Source organism: Panicum virgatum, chromosome 5K, assembly GCF_016808335.1.
Source record: "Panicum virgatum strain AP13 chromosome 5K, P.virgatum_v5, whole genome shotgun sequence".
In the NCBI taxonomy this organism is placed as follows: domain Eukaryota; kingdom Viridiplantae; phylum Streptophyta; class Magnoliopsida; order Poales; family Poaceae; genus Panicum; species Panicum virgatum.
In genome coordinates this window covers 16,804,140-16,819,701 of record NC_053140.1, presented here as the reverse complement: position 1 = coordinate 16,819,701, position 15,562 = coordinate 16,804,140, and the positions used below count along the sequence as shown (strand labels likewise).

The following is a 15,562-nucleotide window of genomic DNA, read 5'->3' as shown; positions in this document are numbered from 1 at the left end:
ACACATGTATGAAGCACTAAATGTAATTAAATAACAAAACTAATTACACAGTTTGAATGTACATGTACATGACGAGATAATCTTTTAAGCCTAATTAGTACATGATTAGCCATAAATACTACAGTAACCCACATGTGCTAATGACGCGGTCAAAGACCTCAAAAGATTCGTCTCGTGGTTTCCAAGTGAGTTCTGAAATTAGTTTTTTAATTAGTGTCCGAAAAGCTCTTTCGACATCTGGTCAAACAATCAATGTGATCTTTTGATCCAAAAAATTTCACTAACTAATCGTTGCTCGTTTGTTTCCAAGGCATTCTACATTACCTGTAGGTTTTTCCCCAGTTCCAATAATCCTCCATGTTTATGACTCAGGAATGTCGCCCGTGTGAACTTGTGGTCTTCATCCTTGCGTGCCGACGTGTGAAAATTTTTCAGTATGAAGTTTGAAATGTTGTCCTCCAATTCTTCAAGTTCGAGGATACGGTGGCTTACTGGCAATGGTATCAACTTCTTCACAATCCCTGTGAAAACGAGAACAAATGTCAAAGCGGTGTGTCCCTCCGCAATTTGCTTTGCGAAGAGTGAGCTAATGCCATGGGTACGGTGATGCACAGTAACGACCTCAAGGAGCCGAAGTAAATTTTAGGTATAAAAAAAGAGAGCCAAGTCATTAGCCCATGTATTTAGGCCTAAACAGAGGAATGACCGGCAACAGGATTATACAGCTGATTGCTTGTCATTTCTGTTACGCTGCTTCGGGGGATTGGACGCATACACGCCTATTCGCAACGCCACTACAGCAGGTGCATGCCGCTTAGCGAGCATTTACCTTTCGAAGGAACCCCAGGAAGGCCGAGCTAACACGTCCACGACGAAATGGACATGACCACAAAAAACCTGGGACCCAACGGCCGTATTTAACTACAATGAAGCTGTGCTAGCATACAACAAACTACATCATAACTTATTTTTCACACTGCAAAAATCTGCGGCCTCTCCTAACTATATATAAACACGCCTCAAGTAAACAGCAAAGAATCTTGGAGTAGCACCACGCGCGAAGAAATTTCACACACAAGTGAAAAGTAGACTAGTATAGTGGCCAAGAAACCTGCAAGTAGAGAGAACTTCACGTCAAGACTCGAGGCCCAAAAGCCCAACGCAAAATCGAGATATGGAACAATACTGAGGTCGTCCAACGCACAAGGTACAGTTCGAAAGGTATTTGTGCCGACATTCCAATTGAATAACATGAAGGATGAGGGTCTTTGTTTCTTATATGTTCATGTGACTATGTGTAACAATGTCAAAGGTAAAATGTTAAATTCAATTTTACGTTGGACCTATAGTTCCACAAATACTATTATGAGTTCCTAGCCTTGTTACCCAGCCGACCGGCACCTGTTAACCCATCCAATAATTTGAAGCTTTATATAATATAGATAGATGCGGTCTCCGGGAAAAAAAAAACTTCTCACTATGACAGTCTAACATGTATTGACTTAAAACTCATCTAAATGTAGACGAATTTCAAAGCAAGAAAACTACCAGTTTGCACCCTACTAGCATGAAACAATCTCAAGGGTCCATTTAAGCATGGCATCTTGGGCTGATCCTACATTGAGCATCAGCTTGAAGATGTGAACTTACATACGATGTGAGTTGATAGCTTCAAAAATTGCATCCCCAGTTGATGAGCACCATTGACCAATTCCCATAAAAGCGCTTGGTCATAGTGCATAAAGCAGCCGCCCTCTACATATTCTTATGGATCAACTTGAAGATATTGGAATCACAATGTCTACAGTGGAGCTATGGACATCATAGCATTGCTGATGAGGCCGCTGATGCCTCAGCTATAAGCTGGAGAGGCTGGCGTGCTTGAAGGCAAGCAGCAACATCAAAGGGATGTAATTCAGCTCCATCAAATATAAGATTCAATCCTGGTAAGACTACATCCTTGCTGCCTGTGTCCTCTGTATCTGATTTTGCATCATGTAAGGATGGTTGTTCTTCAGAGGTAGGTCTGCTGGCAGCCTCATTGAGCTCAGGAGCAAGTGCATATGACCTTTACAAATTTGGAACACAGCATTAAGTTACAATGAACAATAATCAAGTAAACTTATTGCATGAAAGCTTAATGTAATGTATTCAGAAATACCTGACAGTGCTCCCATCAAAGCTCACAACTTCTGTGCGACATCTCTGCCGTCCAGAAAATTTCAGCCTCTCATTTTCACTTGGGGCTCCTCCGGATGGTGTTGAAGGGTCATTATTGGGATTCCATCTACCACTAATACTGTTGATTAAGATGCGTGGTAAGTCCCTTGAGCTTCCGCGCTTGTTAAATAATTTTGCTAATGGCCCAGTTGCTTGATATTCACTACAAAGTTCTTGCAGACGCCTTCTAACATTTTGCATCACGTCACAATGCTCATTGAGGTCGTCCTTCTGAAGCATATGGGATGAAACCACCCTTTCACAAATCCTCTGGCACAACTTTGGATTGAATAAGGGAATTCCGAACTCTAAGCTCAAAGGCACCCACTGATAACTTACATTTTCTGGGTCAATTTTGTCTGATTCATCAATCCTGTGAAGTCTTACTAAACGAAGGTAGCCAAGTGTGCCCAGATCAAATTTACTGGATAGGCCTTTCAATACAGATGTCAAGTTTAAGATCTGATCCTTTGGCAAATTAGTTTGAGCTATCACACATGCAATTGATTGGTCATCATTCTTTAGAGGTAAAGGGATCTCTACAGTGACAAGGTTTCCTGATGTGTCAAGATCATTAAGACTAAGTGGTTGTACCAGTACAGCAGATTGTTTAAGCATTGAGTTCAAGCAGTGTAACAATAGGTTGCCCTTCACCAAGTTCCCCTCAAACTTCCCTCCTAGTCCACCCACCACAGAACCATCCCAAGACCATATTATTGCCTTTTCACAACCAGCTAATGGTTCAGGTAGCAGTCTAAAACGTAGTCCTTTCATGAAAACAGCAGATACCGGTCCACAATTCCCTGCTGTATACAATACAAGCTTCATCCAGGGTGTCATGGAGGAATAAGAAGGTGGACCAAAATGAATTGGGCCTGAAGGACCTGGAAGAACTGACGAAGAAGGAAGAGGAACCATTGAAACAATAATGTCATAGTCCCGGAGAAACAGCCGTTCCAATGTAGCTGGGGCAAGTGAGGCTAAGCTCTCACATCGAAGAATATCAACTTTGTACTTCCTTTTGTTCTTTAACACTCGTGTGTCGCTTGAAACATCTAGTTCTGATGTAGCCACACTTGGTGACATTATATTCCCATCACTATCACCTAAATTACATGTCACCTGGTTATGCTGCAGTAATTCATCATGGTTATCATCAGCAACACCCTTCATGTTTACTTTGGCCAATTGGCTAGTAGCATTTTCAATGTCATGCAAAGAGCTTCTTGGAGTGTTTGCTTCACCAGCATCATTGCTAATTTCATTTGAAGAAACTCCACCAGATTGTAGACACTCCAAGAAGTATCGCAGACTGAATGCATGATTTGCAAACTCCTCTAAGACACCTTCAAACTTCTTTCCCTCTAAACTAGCAAGATCACTACAAAGTTCTGCAATGCAAGAATCACCTAGTTTTCCAGCCTCATAGAGTGTGACAGCATGAGATTTTAAACCTGCAGAATGTTGGTGAAGGTACTCACTAGTCACTACAGTAGTTCACAAACAGTATTTTTCAAAATATTAAGGTAAAATGAAAAATAGGATAGTGAAACTTGCAACGAAAAGTGCCACAAATGTTGTGCATTTATAATCATTTATATGCTGTTCGAGAAAAAATAATCATTTATATGCATATCTCTCAAAAAATAGATAGTCAAATTTGAATCGCAAAATCAATGGTGAACGTTATTTGGATATGGGTGCTGGATGATTTCCAAGAGATTTCAGCTTAAAATCCTAGTACTCTGCATTAGGAATACGAGTTGAAGACTATCTAACCTGGGGACAGTGAGCCCATCATCAAGTATGAAGTAACATTCGCATCAACAACAAAGCCCACATGAGCAGTTCCATATATTTTCCTGGGCCCATCAGAATCCATGCTAGTAAGCTGTTGACCAGACTTTTCTGAGTTGATACTTGTATTTGAACCTTCTTCGTCATCACTAAGAATAATACCAGGAAATGCAGGCGCACCTTCATCATTAAGAACAGAATCTGCCTCCACTAGTTTTACAGCCCACCCCAATCGACAAGCAAATGATGCAGCTGCCTGCAACTGATGAAGGTCAGCTTGTAAGGTTGCAGCCAGTTCAGCAACAGTAGCATTAGCACTTGATACAACAAATACAGCATACAACAGCCTGCAACAAAAAATTCTAGTCATTGCTATGTTGGCTATGGAAAGTTACAGGTGAAAGAAAATTAGACTGTCATTTAAATTAGATATGAATAGCAAATGGAAGGCCATTATACAGAAAAATGAAAGCACTTACTCTTCAATTGGGTCTTCATATGATTGATCCTTGTTAGAAACAAAATTTTCAAGCCTGGAAACTGAACAAATAGTAACATTGTAAACTCTTTCAGATACTATATTGCTAAACTTAATATAAGATCTATAAACACAAATCTGAATGACACATAGCAGTCTAACATAACTTCAATGCGCATTTTACCATTTATTCTGATGAAGGAAGCTCAAGATCAGGGGATTTTGTATGTTGTTCGAATAAAACAACATCATTACAGAAAATAAAAAGATATTGAGCTACGCATGCAATGGAAATAGAATACCATTATATTCTTCAGGAAACCTCTTTATTTAGCACATTTATATGCAATATTGATCTATCAAATATGAATCTGCAAATGCACATAGAAGGCTCTGATGTTCTTATCCAATCTTTATATTATATTTTTGCATAATTACAAACAAGATCATACGACAAAACAGATAATCCAAAGGATGTTTATCTACTGATGATGCGTCATAAATGATGAATGCTGAAGTGTCAAAAGGGTATAAAGTATAAACATTCAGTATGACATGTATTTATCAATTTATGCAATAAAAACAATTTTGTTCTGGCATCAAAGGGAAATTGAAAGATGTAATTTGGGCTATGACAAAATTGATAGAAGAAATGGATGTCTACATCATTCCTTGGCGCCCCACATCGCATGAAATCAAGAGGGCATAGAAGTATAGAACAGACACAAAACATCATAAGCAACGATGCCAGTCAATCAGGTTAATTCTGCTTGACTAATTATATCCTAAAAAATACTCCACTAATACCTTTGAAACGGTCATCTGGGAAAACAGGGACATCAAAGTACACTAGCCCTCTTTTATAAAGGCCATCAATAACCTTCGGATCAAAAAGAACATATGAATTGGCCTCCTCTTTACATATTTTGTCTATTGTTGCCGTCTCTTCTTCTGAAAGTTTCTACAGAAAACCAATAACATCAACTCTTATCAAAAGACTTCATAAGGAAAGATCATTGAAGACTTCACAAAAAGATAATAGCTTTACATAGTGAAAAAGAAAGTCAGGCATTGTATATTGTAGCTTTCACGTTACAAGTAAATTTCATCACATTTTGTATCAACATTGCATTGATGCGTAGCAATAACAAGAGATATAGCGAACCTGACCTTAAACTCTTCCAGTGTAAAGTTAACAAGACAAACCCCCCACCAAGGCTCGACTGGGAAGTCAACAGGCTGTGTAGGCAGCATTTCTTTTGCAATTGATTTGTTCAGCTTCCACATTAATTTCTGAGGAATTCAATACAGAAAATTATCTGTATCTGTAAGATGGACAATCTTGCTGAAATATACTATCTAAATATCAAATAGAACTCGAAAAATCACACACAAAAATGTTTCCCAAGAACATGTATAGCATGCCCATACATTTATTAATTATTATTCATCACTTTTCACATCAAATAGACTCATGCCCCACGCAATTGTTTAGCATACTCTAGTATTCTTTTTTGTGAAAACTTCTGTTGTTATCAATTCATTTGAGATTTGAAAATGATGTGTCATCTATCTGCAGCACATTTTAGTATGAAATAAATTATTTTTAATTCACATGATCAACTATTTGAAACATATGTATGTTAACAAGATTGCATGAGCATCTGATGTTAGAAGCTCAATTTTTACTCATTGAGCCGAGAGGATGACAGTGGAGAATGGGGCAATTTTCTGGGGTTTTTTCTCATTCACAAACACACAGCCATACCAACCCAAGGGGCTGGGGATACATACTTATAGGCAGCCAAAGATTGCTGCAGCGAGGCAGCAGTCAAGCAAAAGATGTTGAGTGCTAGTCTAAGATGCTAGTCAAAAGAACTAAAGCTAGATGCTGTCCTAGCAAACTGACTGTCCTAGCAAACTGAAAATATGCTAAAGGAATAGATGCTCTGGTCCTTGCAAGGACCCTATGCCTTATCCATCCAGCACAAAGGCTTATCCATCATTCTCCCCCTAAGTCTTGTGCGTCGTCTTGTGGGAAGATTGGACCATCCCGGTCCTGGAGCAGAGCTCAAGGAACTTGATCCTCCCAAGAGGCTTGGTGAGCTGGTCCGCAAGCTAGTCCTTGGTGTTGATGTAGCTTGCCTTGATGCTCCCGTCCTCCAAGCAGCCTCGGATGAAGTGGTACCTCACCCGGATGTGCTTGCTCCGTTCATGGAAAACAGGGTTCTTTGCCAGGGCCAGAGCGGACTTGATGTCCACCCTGAGCTCCACCGCTTCAGTGTCTCTGCCGAGGAGATCACCAAGCAGTCGAGCGAGCTAGAGCGCCTGAGTCGAGGTGGTGGAGGCCGCTATGTACTCAGCCTCGCAGCTGGACAGAACCACCACCTGCTGCTTGACCGACTGCCAGCTGACGAGGCACTTGCCGAGGAAGAAGAGGATCCCGCTCGTGCTCTTGCTGGTGTCGATGTCGCCGGCGTGGTCGCTGTCGCTGTACCCAACGAAGTGTGCCGCCCCAGGGCACCTCGGGTAGAGGAGACCGTGATCGAGAGTCCCCGCAACGTAGCGGATGATCCTCTTCACGGCCAGCTGGTGCTCCGTCGTCGGTCGCTGCATGAACCGACTAACGTAGCCGACGGAGAACGCCAAGTCCGGCCGTGTGTGGGTGAGGTAGCGAAGGCTCCCCACAAGGCGCCGGCACTGGGTGGCGTCCACCTCCGCCGTGCTGTCACGACTCAGCTTCAGCCTCTCCTCCATCGGAGTGAGAGCTGGGTTGCAGTCGGTGAGCCCAGCTAGCTCAACGACGCGCTTGGCATAGGCGGTTTGTCAAAGCGTGATCCCGGAGTCATCTTGGTGCACCTCGATCCCCAAGTAGAAGGAGAGAGGCCCCAAGTCGCTCATCTAGAAGGTGGCCTTCATCTCTTCCTTGAACGCCGCCACCTCCGCATCCTTGACGCCGGTGATCACCAAGTCGTCGACGTAGACATCCACCAGCAGGGCATTTCTGCCATTGCCCCGCCGGTAGATGGCCGCCTCGTGCGGACTTTGCTCGAAGCCCATCCCCTTGAGCGTGGAGTCCAGTTTGGCGTTCCACGCCCTCGGAGCCTGCCGCAAGCCATAGAGGGCCTTGCGGAGGCGTAGCACCTTGCCCTCCTTGCCGGGGATCGCAAACCCCGACGGCTGGTGCACGTAGACCTCCTCCCTCAAGTCGCCGTTGAGGAACGCCGACTTGACGTCCATGTGATGGACGCGCCAGCCCTCCTGGGCAGCCAGCGCAAGGAGAAGTCGCACGGACTCCATCCGTGCCACGGGGGCGAAGGCATCGTCGAAGTCGACCCCGTCCTGCTGCACGAAACCTCGTGCTACCAGGTGAGCCTTGTGCTTGAGGACGGTGCCGGCTTCATCCCTCTTCAGCTTGAACACCCACTTAAGGGTGATCGCGTGGTGACCACGAGGGAGGTCAGCAAGCTCCCAAGTGCGGTTCTTCTCAACCGCGTCCATCTCCGACTGCATCGCGGCACGCCATGCCACGTGTCCCTCGGCCTCTGCGAAAGACCGAGGCTCGCCGTCGTCGCACGCGAGGTGCAACTGCGCCTCCAGGTCGTGAGGCACCAGTCCCGGCACCGGCTGATCGCCGAGAAGGTCCTCCATCGTACGGTACCGCAACGGCTCGCCATCGTGGTACACGTCGACGCGCTCCTCGTCGTGAGAGAGCGGAGTAGCGAACTCCACCGGGCTGTGCTCAGCATGAGCAGGTGTCGGAGTAGACGTGCCCGGAGGAGTGGCTGTAGGTACTGGAGTGCGCGGCGTTGCCGGCTGTGGTGGTGCAGGCGAGGAACTCGTCGCAGCCGGAATCGCGGCTGGAGAGCGTGGTGCTGCCGGTGTAGCGGGCGCCGGAGTCGGTGGAGGCTCGGGGACTGGGGTAGGCACGCTCGGCGAAAAGGAGCTGCCTACTCCCCCAGCTCCCTCAAAGTGGACGTACTCGACGGTGAAGTCGTCGTACGTCGGAGCCGAGCCGTCGTCCACCGCCTTGTTCCACGCCCATCCTCGCCCTTCGTCGAACACAACGTCGCGCGCCGTGCGCACACGCTGTGTCTCCGGGTCGAGGATGCGGTAGGGCCTTCGAGCCCTCCGCGTAGCCGATGAACACTCCCGGAGTGCTCCTGTCGTCGAGCTTGCCGATGTGGCCAAGCTCCTTGGCGAACGAGAGGCAGCCGAAGACCCTCAGGTGGGAGACAGCCGGCTTGCGCCCGTGCCAAGCCTCATACGGCGTCATGCCGTCGAGCGCCTTGGTGGGCGAGCGGTTGAGGATGTAGACACCCGTCACCACCGCCTCTCCCCAGTACAAAGCCAGCACCCCCCCTCCGCTTGAGGAGGGCCCGAGCCATCCCCACAACCGTCTGGTTGCGCCGCTCGACGACGCTGTTCTGCTGCGGGTTGTACGGTGCAGAGTAGTGGCGCTGGATGCCCTCATCCGCGCAGTACGCCGCGAACTCAGCCGCCGTGAACTCGCCGCCATTGTCGGTGCGCAGCACGCGCAACTTGCGGCCGCTCTCCGCCTCCGCAGCAGCCTGAGCACGCCTGATGGCGTCTGCAGCCTCTCCCTTGCTGCCAAGGATCATCACCCACATGTAGCGGGAGAGATCATCGACGAGCAGCAGGAAGTAGCGCCATCCTCCTGGTGTGATCGGTGTCACTGGGCCACACAAGTCCCCGTGTACGAGCTCGAGCCGCTCCCTGGCTCGAAAGCTCGCCTGCTGGGGGTAAGAGTGCCGCCACTGCTTTGTCAGCACGCAGACGTCGCAGAGCTGCTCCACGTGGTCGAGGCTCGGGAGGCCTCGCACCATCTCCTTGGCACTGAGCCGCTTCAGGGCCTCAAAGTGGAGGTGCCCAAAGCGCTCGTGCCACTACCATGCCTCGTCGTCCCTGCGAGCTACAAGACAAAGAGGCTGGGCCACCCCGACGTGGAGGATATAGAGGCGGTTCTTCCCTCGAACCACCCTGGCGAGAAGCTGGCGACGGTGGTCCCAGATGCGGAGGACCCCGCTGTCGATCACCATGCGGGAGCCGCTCTCATCGAGCTGCCTAAGGCTGATGATGGAGTTCCGCAGCGCCGGGATGTAGTAGACTCCGGTGAGCATCCGGTGCTCTCCGGACTTGGCGGTGAAGATCACGGAGCCCACGCCCTTGATCTCCGCGGCGGAGGAGTCCCCGAACCTGACGGAGCCACCTACGTCGGCGTCCAGGTCGGAGAAGAACTCCCGCCGCCCGGTCATATGGTGCGTGGCGCCGGAGTCGAGGTACCAACCGTCGACCCTGTCGTCGTCGGAGCCGTTGCCGAGGAGGACTCGGGCGCGCGGCTCGTCGAGGTGGAGTAGAGCGGTGGCAGGCGGTGCCGCCGGATGCAGCTCCGTGTCCCCGTGGAGTAGGAACAGAGCCAGCTCGTCATCCGGCTGGGCCTCCGCGACGTGGGCTTGGCCCCCACGCCTCCGCTGCGAGCAGTCCCTGGCCCAGTGGCCGGGTCTGCCACAGTTGTGGCAGGCGTCGTCTCGTGCCGCCTTGGGCCTATCGGCGGCGCCGACCTGAGCATCTCGGCGGGCGCCACCCTCGGCGCGCCCTCGTGCCCCGGCTTGGGCACCTCCGCGCCCCTTTCGCGGTTTGCCGCGCTTGCGGCCACCAGTCGAGGAAGAGGGCTCCCCCCTCTTCCTGTCACCGCGCCGGGCCTCCCACTACTCCTGAGTGAGGTGGAGCTTCCCACCGATGGAGATGCCTCCCGATGGAGGCTGTGGCTCGTCGCTGTCGACGACCTTGAGGCGACCTATCGCCTCCTCGATCGTCATGGTGGAGAGGTCCAGCAGAGACTCGATCGAGCGAGCGGTCTGCCTGTACCTCTCGGGGACGCAGCGGAAGAGCTTCTCGACAGCTCTCTCCTCGTCATAGGTGTCGTCGCCGAACTGCACCATCTTCTGCAGCAGTGTTGAGACGGAGGGCGAAGTCATCAACATCCTCACCTGGCTTGAAGGCCAGATGCTCCCACTCCTTGCGAAGTGCCTGCAGAGTGGTCTTGCGGGCTCGGTCGCTGCCGATGCGTGCCGCAGCGATGGAGTCCCAGGCCTCCTTGGCAATTCGCTTCTTGGAAAGCGTGAACTGCATCTCGGGCGGGGCTGCTGCGATGAGAGCATCCAGCGCCCGTCGATCCTCATCATAGTCGACGTCGCCGTACCGGACTGCCTCCCACATATACCGCACCTGGAGCTTCACCTCCATGACCGCGGCCCACTCGACGTAGTTGGTCTTGGTGAGGGTGGGCCACCCACCGCTTGAACCGACGTCCCTGACCACCGCCTGGAGGCCGTGGTAGCCGGGGGCGCCGCCGCGAGCGCCCCAGCCAGGAGCGCCGCCGCTCCTGGCGGCACGACCGCCGCCCTGCGCACCGCCGCCAGGGGCATGGCCGCCGGCCTGCGCGCCGCCGTTGCCCTGCGCGCCAGCGTCCAGGCTACCGCCGCCGGGCGCGTCGACCTCCGGGCCGCCGCCGTGGGGGTGGGCTGCTGCCCACCGCGCGGTCCGCTCCCGCGCCCTCTCCCTCGCCAACTCCTCAAGGTCCCTGTCGGCGGTGGTGTCGCCGGCGATGGAGCCGCTGAGGCTGCCACGCAGGGTCTCAACCTCGACCTCCGCCGCACGCGCCGCATCTTCCACCGCCTCTGTGCAGCCAGCCTGGCCGCCCTCGCCGCTGCTGCAGCAGCTTGTGCCGTCGCTCGCCTGCGCTCCTCTGCCGCGGCGAGCTTGGCGTCTCGCTGACGCCGTGCGCTCGAGGCGACCGAGCGTTGAGACGGTACGTCGGACATGGCGCGCCTCCAAGGGGCTGCTGCATGGTGAAGACGCAACCTCAGACGAGCTGCTGCTCGTCTACTCGGGTGAGGAAGGAGGAACAGAGGGTGCAGCAGGTGCTGCTGCGCTAACTGTTGCTGCTATGCTAGCTACTGCTGGTGGTGGCTGGGCTGCTACAAGCGCTTGGGAAGGGGAGGAGCAAGAGATATCCAACCTACAAGAAAGTATTGTTATAAGCTCAATTTTTACTCTCATTGAGCTGAGAGGGTAACAGTGGAGAATGGGGCAATTTTCTGGGGTTTTTTCTCATTCACAAACACACAGCCATACCAACCCAAGGGGCTGGGGATACATACTTATAGGCAGCCAGGGCAGGCAGCCAAAGATTGCTGCAGCGAGGCAGCAATCAAGCAAAAGATGCTGAGTGCTAGTCTAAGATGCTAGTCAAAAGAACTAAAGCTAGATGCTGTCCTAGCAAACTAACTGTCCTAGCAAATTGAAAATATGCTAAAGGAATAGATGCTCTAGTCCTTGCAAGGACCCTATGCCTTATCCATCCAGCACAAAAGCTTATCCATCATCTGACAGTGTAAGAACCAAAGATCATGTCCAGGAATACCTTTGATCTGCATTTGTTCATGATATCAATAAACTCATTTCTCCCAACACCCGTAAGCCTTAGTGCATCAGCAGCAGTGAAGTTTGGAATACTATCATATGGTTGTTCTGCCATAAAATCAAGCGTGTCAGAATATAAGCATGTATTAAGAAAAGTGGAACAGTGCTTCAGTTTTACAGTCACACATCCGCAGGTTACACTGTTCTACCAAAAAAAAAAGAATATAACACAGTTTACCAACATGGGCGAGCAGTCTAGGGCAGGCACTGCCTAAAATTGCAGTATTAAATTTTAACAGCAGGATACCACCATTGAGTTGTACTCTGATTATATATGTGATTTTACCACCAGAAAAAATGATAGGGAATTTGAGCAATTTATAGGCTACAGGATGCTGAAGGGACATAAATTTACAAAAAAAATCTTTTAAGAAAGGGGTTACCATTCTTCATTGCTTCAAAAAGGATGTCGCAATAATATCTGAATGGTGAGATCCTCGATACCCGGCATATATAGTCTGCAAGGTGGTACGGGTATAGCTGCAAACCAATGTGCATGATGTTGAAATCTTGAAAGCTTTCAGGTAAACAGTTCAAACATACGAAAAAAGAGTTACTATACACATATTTCAACCCATTGCATAGGGAACTACATGAACCTTAACCAAAAATAATAATAGAGACGTTAACTGGGTAGATCCAGTATACCAAACAGTGTGCATTAAAAATTTACCAATGCTGGCAGATGTTATCAACAGAAAATTGAAATAACCCCCAACCTGAGAAAACCAAGCTATCTCGCATTTGCCAGCCTATTGATTACACAGAAAGGGGACATTGAGGACCATACTGCAAGATTTCTCCGGAGGTAGCGCATCATTTCTTCATAGTATTCCCCTTCTCTGCATACTCTACGGGCAAAGCAGGTATTCCACTGCAAGCGTTTTCGGATACAAAAATCCACAATCCTGACACCAAAATAAGCAGAACCGGATGTTATGCCTACAGTTTCACACTATATTAATGACAGGAACTAGGGCGCGCAATGCAGACAACTTAAGTACATGAGAAGGGCTATCCATGAAGTCCTTCAGGGTACTACTACCGCCCATTATTCAGCTCATATTTCGGTACATAGAAGTCTTATAAAATAATTTCGACCTTACGTATTGGAAAAATTACAAACACACCACTGGGTCAGACCCCACTTTGCCATTGTACAGGTGGGTCCCAGCCCCACCTGTCACTGAGACATCCAATGACAAAATAGAAAACTAGGGTTTGAACCCGTGGTGTGTTTGCAAGATCCCCTTTAACATTCTTACAAAATATTATCGATGATACAAAATCAACGTTATATCAAATGATATACAGATCTGTAGGTACAACTTTTGCGCACCAAACATGCATACAATTTGACTATTGTTTGTCAAAACTTATGAAGTTTGACTTTTTCAAATCAAAATACGCATTATAAAAATGGATGGAGGAAGTAGGCACATTAACACGATTCTCCAATCTGGCATCATGTAACTTTATGTGGCCCTTATTGAACTTGCCACAGAAGTCTATGCTTTCCTGTGCCGATAGGAAATCCTAACTTGTATCGTTTCACGTGGAAGTATATTACCAGCAACATAATGGCACATGTACAGACTACAGTATGAATTAAACATTGACTACAGTATGAATTAAACATTGTTTACTCATTTCATATAGAGCTTTGACTTCATGGTAAAGTCACACAGATGTTCCTCACAAAAAACAAATTGCATGTTTGCATATTTGGTTACTTTTTTACCATGAGGCCATGAGGGAACATAAACTGTCAAGCAATGTTAAGAAATGTGGTGCTGCAATGCAAATGATCCAAGCAGTAAAAGCATTTCTAGTAGCCAGAAGGCCAGAAAACTCTGCATGTAATGTAACAAAACAGTAAGAACGAAGGTTGAATAATTGACCGAATTGTGCTCTTCTTCGAGAATGAAACATCATGTCATTGCCAGGACTCAAGATTTCTACAGTTTTACTAGAAATCAGTCAATGCGCTGTGAAGAGCCATGGTTCAAATTTCAACTACTCCCAACATGACCTGATTCAAACAGCCACGATGTAACTATACAAGTCATGATTCGCCTACCTGCCATGCTAGATGAACCCTGCAACCGTCCCTAGCAGAATTGAGGCCAGCATCTACGGCTCGGAGGCCTTGCACGTCAATGTAGCTAGCTGAGGACGAGATCTAAACACGCGCAAGGCAGTTGAGCAAACCCAAACCCCCAGTTGCTGCTCAAGCGGCACCGAAACAGCTACTTCAAACAGCGCTGGCGTCTACTAACTACGGCAACCCACAGAGCTCACAACTAAGCGTAACTGGTTGCAGCAGCAGAGGCAATCAGTAGCAGAGAGTAGACGCGGAACAGTGGTTACCTGCGGTGCCACTCCTCCTTGGTCTGGAGCGTGGCCTGAAGGCGCTTGGGGAGCGACTCCCAGGGGCACTCCTCCCGGATCGCCTTCACCACCATCTGCTCCTCCACCGCGGCGGACGACATCCTACACCTCGTCCACCCTCCCGCCCGCGGGACTGGTGGTTGGGTGGGGCGGGCGGATCTGGCTGCTGCTGCTGCTACCGCTGCGCTGCGGCGGGATCAGATCGCGATCTCGCGGGGAGGAGGGGCAGGCGAGGCGAGGTTCGGGAGCGCGGAGGACGTTGCTGTCCCCGGATCGAGACAAGAGCGGCGGCGCGGCCCGTGCCCCACCGCGGTGGCGCGTCGCTGGGGGCTGGAGAGAAACGGGAGCGCGGCGGGAGCCCGGATGGGAAGTGGCGGCCTGGCCCCCCGCCTTCGAGTCCGGCAAGCCGCAGCAGACAAAGACTTTGGAAGTGGGAGCGGCACCGCGGTCAGTCCGATTTCCGCGATGACGGCTCGGGTAGCCTCCGCGGGCCGTGCAGTCGTGCACGAGTCGCACGGCTTGCCGAGCACGAGCCGGTTAGCGATCAGCACGCCCTGCGGCCCCCATGAATCGATGCCCGGAACAAATTTGGCGGCTATATTAGAGGAATGGTATTAGGAATTTTATTGGTTTCAGAAACTCTCACAGGAACTTCACTTTTGGAGGCTCTGGCTTCTCCTTCTGATGCCTTCGTTGTGTGAAGCATATCCTCCTTACATACTATTGTGAAAAGTGCTGAGATCTTCGTTGCTCTTATCCTCTTCGCCGAGCTTATCGTTTTGAGGCATGGCGCTAACTTCATCTGTATGGCCCTGAGGTTGCTTGCCATGCAATCTTTTATGGCACAAGTTTCAATGGAGACTCTTTAGGACACCATGACATGCTGAGCGAGAGGCTTGTCAATCCTTTTGCGGTGCTATATCACAAATTTATTAAAGTTCACTTTTTTTTTGAGAATTCATATTGTCGAATTTTTTGAATTCTGTGGGATGTCTTCCACACCCAAGGATTTGATAGTGCCGCTATCAAATTAAGGGATGAGAATGTTATTGACGCTTCCACGCCCAAATTATTTGAGATGATTTCGTCAAAAAAAATCTAAGAAACTCCTAAAAACTTATCCTATAAAGGTTTTTGTATGCTTTTTAAACTTATTAAAAGTCGCATGAA

At 49.1% G+C, this 15,562-nt stretch overlaps 1 protein-coding gene across 5 annotated transcripts; it reads right to left on the bottom strand.

Moving 5' to 3' along the window:
• Positions 1-10: 10 nt before the first annotated feature.
• On the bottom strand, positions 11-14,776 carry LOC120706689 (protein FAM91A1-like). Of its 5 annotated transcripts, none has more exons than XM_039991387.1 (11): positions 14,372-14,776; positions 12,792-12,909; positions 12,385-12,481; positions 11,943-12,049; positions 5,666-5,788; positions 5,303-5,456; positions 4,497-4,557; positions 4,000-4,364; positions 2,162-3,674; positions 1,655-2,068; positions 11-521 (listed from the first exon to the last, which is right to left on the bottom strand). In XM_039991387.1, the coding sequence occupies exons 1-10, from the start codon at positions 14,491-14,493 to the stop codon at positions 1,822-1,824; spliced, it is 2,907 nt and encodes a 968-aa protein (XP_039847321.1). In that variant the 5' UTR covers positions 14,494-14,776; the 3' UTR covers positions 11-521; positions 1,655-1,821. The 5 variants fall into 5 exon arrangements, with proteins under 5 accessions (XP_039847321.1, XP_039847319.1, XP_039847324.1 ...); XM_039991385.1 differs by lacking the exon at positions 11-521 and adding an exon at positions 651-1,111 and having other exon boundaries at positions 1,651-2,068; positions 14,372-14,773; XM_039991386.1 differs by lacking the exon at positions 11-521 and adding an exon at positions 718-1,111.
• Positions 14,777-15,562: the final 786 nt, after the last annotated feature.